Source organism: Mirounga angustirostris, unplaced genomic scaffold (genome assembly GCF_029215605.1).
Source record: "Mirounga angustirostris isolate CCGP_5_RB_7025 unplaced genomic scaffold, mMirAng1.0.hap1 SCAF_5, whole genome shotgun sequence".
In the NCBI taxonomy this organism is placed as follows: Eukaryota; Metazoa; Chordata; class Mammalia; order Carnivora; family Phocidae; genus Mirounga; species Mirounga angustirostris.
This window is the reverse complement of record NW_026991713.1, coordinates 56,925,951-56,933,291: the sequence shown is the minus strand read 5'-3', so window position 1 is coordinate 56,933,291 and position 7,341 is coordinate 56,925,951. Positions and strand designations below refer to the sequence as shown.

General features: G+C 59.0%; 1 protein-coding gene across 3 annotated transcripts; it reads left to right on the top strand.

Moving 5' to 3' along the window:
• The first annotated feature begins 200 nt into the window (after positions 1-200).
• On the top strand, positions 201-7,341 carry ARHGEF25 (Rho guanine nucleotide exchange factor 25). 3 transcript variants are annotated; one of them, XM_045873111.3, is made up of 16 exons: positions 204-411; positions 696-810; positions 3,086-3,300; positions 3,437-3,532; positions 3,607-3,683; positions 3,873-3,939; positions 4,135-4,238; positions 4,421-4,490; positions 4,607-4,696; positions 4,778-4,870; positions 5,058-5,108; positions 5,313-5,390; positions 5,593-5,793; positions 5,938-6,118; positions 6,354-6,565; positions 6,874-7,341. In XM_045873111.3, exons 1-16 carry the CDS (start codon positions 313-315, stop codon positions 6,982-6,984), a joined length of 1,860 nt encoding a protein of 619 aa, XP_045729067.1. In that variant the 5' UTR covers positions 204-312; the 3' UTR covers positions 6,985-7,341. The 3 variants fall into 3 exon arrangements, with proteins under 3 accessions (XP_045729068.1, XP_045729067.1, XP_045729069.1); XM_045873112.3 differs by lacking the exon at positions 5,313-5,390 and having other exon boundaries at positions 201-411; XM_045873113.3 differs by lacking the exons at positions 204-411; positions 696-810 and adding an exon at positions 1,478-2,131.

Sequence of the window (7,341 nt, the reverse complement as noted above, 5' to 3'; positions counted from 1 at the left end):
GGTGATCGGGGAAATCCCTGTGTGTCTCCCCAGTCTCTGCCTCCAGAGCGCCTGGGGAAAAGGCACGTATTTAGTGGGCTCCTGACGCGTCCACGTCGGAATCGGGATTAAGAGGGGTTTGTTGCTGAACTTCGGTTGTAGAGAAAGCAACAACCCTAGCCCTTTGAGAAGTTTGGCTGGGGTGGGAGTGGGGGCGGAGCCGGGCAGGGGGCGGATTCCACAGCAGCAACTCCCCGGACGCGCGCAGGCCTAGAGCCCCCCAGCTTCCGTGCCCCCTCGGCCCTGAAACTTGGAGCAGGGTAGGGGTCCAGCATGAAGCCCCCGGACCGCCCCGCCCCTGGCCGCACTGACCGGATACTGGGGGTCATGGGGGGCATGCTGCGCGCATGCGCCCTCCCCGGGCAGGAGGGGGTAAGAAAGGGGGACCACGGTGGGGTCGGGAATCTTTAGGGGGCTCCCGGAGGTCTGCACCCCACAACTCAATTTACCCGCAAACAGGAATTCTGCAGGGCAGTTGCAGGAACCCATGAGTTCCAAAAGAGGGCCAGGGCCCTGGTCTGGGTGAACCGCTCCCTCCAACCCAGCCTAAGCGACCCTTTTACAACAATGTGGATTTGACAGGAGGACCAAGGAGAAGCAGGAGGTCAAGGCTGGGCGTGGAGGGCGGTTTCCTTACCACCAGTCTTTCTCCACAGCCCCGGAAGAGAAGCCCCCTAGGGCCAGGAGGGACCGAGACAGAGTCTGACTGTACCGAGGGGGATCAGAAAGGGGAGCGCGAACGTGAGGTCCCCGCCTGGGCTCCGCTGCTCGGTAAGAAGCTGGGGGTGGGGTGGGGCACAGTTTGCCCTCCTGCGCAAAGTGGCGAATTCAAATAATGCTGCTCTTATTAGCATAAAGGTTTGCATCTAATCTGCATGAGACCCATTTAATTGCCAAGACCTCCACGCTTCTCGCCCTCTAGTCCGCTGTGCGTCCCCCACATCAGCCGGTCCCGAGCCCCCGCAGGCGGAGTGTCCCCGCGCCCCACCCCTGGCCCGTCGCCAGCCGGGCCTCCAGGACTTCGCCATAATTGGTGATTAGCCTCAGCTGGAGTCCTGGGGCCTGGAGGAAAGAAGGGTCTGGCGAGAGGGCGGCACCTGGGCTGCGTTCCCCACAGAGCTCCCCATTCACGCATCCCCGAAAGGGAGGGGGCTTGTCTACCCCTGCGCGGCTAGCGACAGTCCCAGCCCCCAGGACGTCTTCACACAGGCCCAGGCCCATCCATCCGCACCCTTCTCCACCGCAGAGGCGGAGGGGCGACCTGGGCAGACCCCGCCGGCCGGCTTACCCCCGACCCCTGCGCTCCGCAGTCGGAGCCCGAGAAGCAGGAGGGAGGGGAGCCCGGGGAGGGGAGCCGAGGCTGGAGAGGAGAGGCGGAGGCGGTGGGGACGTGGAGTGGGAACGTGGTGGTGCCTGGGGGAGGGGGATTGGGGCTGGAGCCCGGCACAGGCTGAAGGGGGGAAACCGGAGGGAGAGGGCGGAGCTGGGCCGCAGAGGCCCCTCCCCGCGGCGGCACCGCGGCCGGGCCTGTTCTTCGGCTCGCCGTTCGGCCGGGACCCGCGCAGCGCCAGTGACTCGGGGAGTCGGTCCCCGCCTCCTCCCTGCCCGGGCCTAGAACCACCCCAAGCCCGAGAGGCCGGAGACCGAGCTGGAGCGGCTGCCGCATCCCAGCCCAGCTTCCCACACCATCCCTCCCCGCCCCGCTGGACATCTGGACCCTGGGCCCCGCACCGACCGGGTTCCGGAAACCCTCCCCACCCAGCTCGGCTGCCCGGCCTCGCGCCGCCGGCTCTGCAGAGCCCCCAGCCCTCCCCCAGACCAGACTTCCGCCTACCCCTGGACGCCCCCTCCCTGTTCCCTCCCTCCCCCCCTCCCCCAGCCTGGAGCGGGGTAGGAGGGAGGGGGGGTGTGCGCCCTGCGCCGTCCCCGCCCCGCCCCCCGTGATCCCCCCTGCATGGCCGGGCCGGGTGGGGGGTGCGGGGGGGCCCGGGCGCCATGCGGGGGGGGCACAAGGGGGGTCGCTGTGCCTGTCCCCACGTGATCCGAAAAGTGCTGGCAAAATGCGGCTGCTGCTTCGCCCGGGGGGGTCGTGGTGAGTGCGAGGTCACGAGGGCCTGGCGTCGAGTGGGGGGCGGGCTGAGGGTTCAGGGCATTAGTCTGACCTGGCCCTAAGGATTTAGAGGCTGGAGACTTGTACCTGTGTTTTCCAGGGAAGTGACTTAGTAGATCTCCAAGATCTCATCTGCCTCCAAATTTGTAATCAGTTCAAGTTAAGGAAATTGGGGAAGGGGCAGGAAACTCTTCTCTCTGTCCTGCAGTCAACTGGGTATGAGAAAAACCCGTCCACAATCCCCCTGGGCCTAGAACTGGGTCTTCCTTAAATCCTTTTGCTGACAATCTACTACAGATCTGAAGAGGGACAGAGGAATGGAGGAATGAGGATGAGGGTCTACCAGGGGTTTTATGACAAATCTCAGATCCTCTATTCCTGAGCCCAGGACAAAGATAACCCTGATGAGCTCTCCTCACTTGCCTCCCCCCACCCCGCAATTGGGTTTGTGCATGTGTTGGGGAGATGGGCTGCAGAAGTCTTTTCTTTTTATAGTGATTACTGCAATTGGTGCAGGAGGGGTCTGGGGGTGGCAGATGGGCTTTTAGCTACCCCCCCCCCCACCTTCTCAGGGAATGGTCTGTACCCATTGGAAGGGGGCAGCTTGTAGGAGAGCAGATGGCCACCACCAGCTTCCAGTGTCTCCCCAGATGGCTGCCCCTCCATATCTATGGCATACTCAGGATATGGGGGAGCCTCCATATATAACTGGAGCTTCCAGGCCTTGGGAGCCCAGGTGTTTACTGTCTTTCCTCCCAAGGGTGCACAGGGGAAATTTTCTATCCTGGCCAACTCAAATGAGGATGGCAAGAGAGTGGGCCCTGGGGGAGGGCTCAGCATCATGAAGAAGGGCCTCTGGGAGCTCCCTAGGGACCCTGAATCTAGAGCTGGAATAATATCTATGGCCCCTTCCCCCCCCCTCCCCCTCCCCATTAGAATCCTATTCCATTGCTGGCAGTGAGGGGAGTATCTCAGCTTCAGCTGCTTCGGGTCTGGCTGCCCCCTCTGGCCCCAGCTCTGGCCTCAGCTCTGGCCCCTGTTCCCCGGGCCCCCCAGGGCCAGTCAGTGGCCTGAGAAGATGGTTGGATCATTCCAAACATTGCCTCAGTGTGGAAACTGAGGCAGACGGTGGCCAGGCTGGACCATATGAGGTGAGCAGGGAGCACCACAAAAGCATGTAGGACATCCATGAAGGACACTGGGAGAGAGGGCAGGTTGGGGGCCACTGGCCACTGGGGAGACATAGCTACTGTCCATGACCTCTGACACATGACCTCTGGCTCCCAGAACTGGATGCTGGAACCAGCGCTAGCCAGAGGAGAGGAGCTGCCAGAACTCACCCTGCTGACCACATTGTTGGAGGGCCCTGGAGATAAGACAGAGGTATGAAGAAATGGGTCTGCATGGCTTCCCCAAAAGCATCTGTCTACTTACTCTAGGATGTTCTTTCCTTCCAGCCACCTGAGGAGGAGACTCTGTCCCAAGCCCCTGAGAGTGAGGAGGAACAGAAGAGGAAGGCTCTGGAAAGGAGTATGTAAGTGTTCTCCCACACTCCCTCCCCTCTGCCCCCCCAACCCATTGTGCAACTTCCAGAAACTGTCCCTCACATTTTAGATTTAATACTTGGAATTTCCTCTGAGGTTGGCTTGGTAGTGAAGGGGCTTCTAGTCCAGGAGGGAGGAAGTGGCTAAACCAAGGATGTGCACTCCTGCTCTCTTCGCAGGTATGTCTTGAGCGAACTGGTAGAGACAGAGAAAATGTATGTGGACGACTTGGGGCAGATTGTGGAGGTAGTCCCCTTTTCTCTTCCCAGCCGCAGCCCAGCCAGCCCTTTCCCTCTGCTCAGGGCTAATTTTAGGAGATGCCTTAGTACTCCTCTGTCCCACCTTCCCAGTACCCTCTACTTGCCGGACTTCTTGGGGGAGGGGTTTTCCCCACCAGGGCTGGCCCCCCACACTCATGCTCCCGCCCCAACCTTCCTGCAGGGTTACATGGCCACCATGGCTGCTCAGGGGGTCCCGGAGAGTCTTCGAGGCCGTGACAGGATTGTGTTTGGGAACATCCAGCAAATCTATGAGTGGCATCGAGAGTGAGTGGTGGATCCCCGAGAGTGAGGGGGAAGGGCGTATGTCTCGTTTTCTCTGTAACCTAGCCAGGGGCCATTGTTGCCTGAGGAACGTTTGGAGCGGCTTGATCACAACCAGGGTAGACAGCTCTCAGTTGCGTGGGGTGGGGGTATTTGACCAGCCTTTTCCCTGCCAACCCCTCCAGCTATTTCCTGCAGGAGCTACGGCGGTGTTTGAAGGATCCTGATTGGCTGGCTCAGCTATTCATCAAACACGTGAGGCTTAAGAGGGTGGTCCTGGAGGGGCGGGGCTTCGGAGTGGGTCCGGGCTCCCGAGAGAGGTGTTCTCTCTCCTCACCCGTCCTGCACTCCTTCACCTTGACCCCTGTTAGGAGCGCCGGCTGCATATGTACGTGGTGTACTGTCAGAACAAGCCCAAGTCAGAGCACGTGGTGTCAGAATTTGGGGACAGCTACTTTGAGGTCAGTGGCTGAGGGACCTTGGGGGAAAGGGGACAGAATCATCAGGCTCTCCAGGCTGCATAACCACATTCCTGTCCCCAGGAGCTCCGGCAGCAGCTAGGGCACCGCCTACAGCTCAACGACCTCCTCATCAAACCAGTGCAGAGGATCATGAAATACCAGCTGCTGCTCAAGGTCAGGAGCACCTGTTCCCTGGGGGTTCCGCTGGCTGGGACAGCCCTTTTCTCGTTCATCTCCCCAGGGTTCCTAAGGCTCCCCCCAGACTTCCTGGGCATCCTCACCTGTGTCCTCAGGGGGAGGATGTGAGAGTTTCTGAGGGTGTCCTCAAGACCTCCCTGAGCATTTCTTTTCTACATCTTAGGATTTTCTCAAATATTATAGTAGAGCTGGGATGGATACTGAAGAGCTGGAGGTGAGGACTCCCAAATCTGCTAGGACACACACCACATACCTCTTATTTTTTTGGTCTCCTGGGTTCCCCCCTCCCCCGCCCCCTGCTCCTTGGGTGGTGTTGAGCTGTCTGGTTTTTACGCGGAGGTTGGTTGAAAGTTGAAACATGGTCTGAAGAGGCTCTTTCTCGACAATGACAATGCTCCTCTCTTCACCTGCGACCCAGCATGCTGTGGAGGTCATGTGCTTTGTACCCAAGTGCTGCAATGACATGATGACCCTGGGGAGACTTCGGGGGTTTGAGGTATGGGGCTAGAACAGGAAATTGGAGGCCCAATGCTCTTTGGCCCCAGTCTGAGCACTCGGGAGGTCCTCGTGGGGAACTGTCCCTCCCCTGGGACTGACCCCATGGTTGGTTGGGAGCATCAGGGGAAGGAGGGAGGAGCAGAGAATGTCCCTTTTCTCTCCTTGCTTTTTTTCTCAAAATCACTACCCTTTGGTTCTAGGGCAAACTCACTGCTCAGGGCAAGCTCTTGGGCCAGGACACATTCTGGGTCACAGAGCCCGAGGCTGGGGGGCTGCTGTCCTCCCGGGGTCGAGAGAGACGTGTCTTCCTCTTCGAGCAAATTGTCATCTTCAGTGAGGCCCTGGGAGGAGGAGTCCGAGGAGGGTCACAGGCTGGATATGTATACAGGAGCAGCATCAAGGTGGGGAGGAGGCCGCAAGGGAGGGGTCTGGCTGGGATGGGGCGAGGCCTCTGAGAGAATGTCTGGCTCTTGCATTTGTTGGAGGGGACAGGAACCAGAGAGGGCCTCAAGAATCTGGGGGCTCTCTCCTATTTGCCAATCCAGGTGAGCTGCCTGGGACTGGAGGGGAACCTCCAAGGTGACCCTTGCCGCTTTGCACTGACCTCCAGAGGGCCAGAGGGTGGGATCCAGCGCTATGTCCTGCAGACTGCAGACCCTGCAGTGAGTCAGGCCTGGATCAAGCAAGTGGCTCAGATCCTGGAAAGCCAGCGGGACTTTCTCAATGGTGAAGCTCTCACCCTTCCCTCCCTGACATGCTCTTTAAGCCCTTTGACCTCCTGAATCCCTCACTGCCCAATCTCCAATCCCTGCCCTCTTGACCCCAGCTTCTCCCCATCTCCCCAGCAATTTACAATGGCTGACAGTTCGTGGGAGGAGGGCAAAGTGGGAAGATGATCTGGGCAGAGCCCTTAGGGAAAGAACCTGTTGTAACCCTCCTTCTGTTCCTCTCTTTGCCCCAGCATTGCAGTCACCCATTGAGTATCAGAGACGAGAGAGCCAGACCAACAGCCTGGGGCGGCCAGGAGGGCTTGGGGTGGGGAGTCCTGGGAGAATTCGGCCTGGAGACCGGGCCCAGGTCAGCACATATGCACCCATCAATGGCTCTCTCCCCTCCCTGCTGCTGTTGCCCAAAGGGGAGGTGGCCAGAGACCCCCTGCCCGTGGACACACAGGTATGAGGAAAGGAGTTCCCCTGTTATGGGGGCAAGAATGGGGAGGGCCTCTCCTATTCTGGGATCCCTAAATCCTCCTCCCCCATATCATTCCCTTTTTCTACCACCTGCCTTTTGTCTGCCCCTTCCTACTTCCCTACTCTTACCTTACCCCTTCCAGTTTAACCCTGGGAGAAGCTGACGATCTTAGATGATCTAAGATGTCTAGCAAGAGGAGGTGGCTTAGCTAGGGGCATACACTGAAAAGAAAGGGGTGAGGGTGGATTCCGGGACTTTTTTTTTCTCCTCTAACTTGAGTCTTTCTTCAGGCCCTCAGTGACATCCCCCGAGCTCCTTGTGACTCTCCTCCAGCTCCACCAATTCCAAACACCCCTCCCTGCCAAGCCAGACTTGCCAAGCTGGATGAAGATGAGCTCTAAGTGGTGAAGGCCTGGGGTGGTGCTGACCCAGCCACCCCATTTTCTGAGGAACTTCAGGGCAATCCTTCTGACATCACCTTGGAATTCCTTCTTGATGTGTCTGGCGGGGGAGGGGGGGGCAAGGCTGGGAGTGGTGTTGACTTGGAGGAGGATTCCTAGACTCAGAAGGACTTCTTTCTGCTTAAGGAACACAGGTTCCTTCAGCGCCCACCCCTACGCATGCATCACAGGTCCCCCCAAAAGGAGGATATGGGGGTGGGTGGGAGGGCTGGGGCAGGGGCCACATAGAAATGATTGGTTTTGACTTTGATTTTTTCTTTCAGTTTTCTGAGATTAAAGGTTTTGTGATATCACTAA

Coding starts and splice junctions, on each gene's coding strand:
- ARHGEF25 (XM_045873111.3), top strand. CDS start 313: ATGAAGCCCCCGGACCGCCCCGCCCCTGGCCGCACTGACCGGATACTG. Junction 4,491..4,606: donor CTCAGCTATTCATCAAACAC/GTGAGGCTTAAG, acceptor GACCCCTGTTAG/GAGCGCCGGCTGCATATGTA. Junction 5,391..5,592: donor GGAGACTTCGGGGGTTTGAG/GTATGGGGCTAG, acceptor CTTTGGTTCTAG/GGCAAACTCACTGCTCAGGG.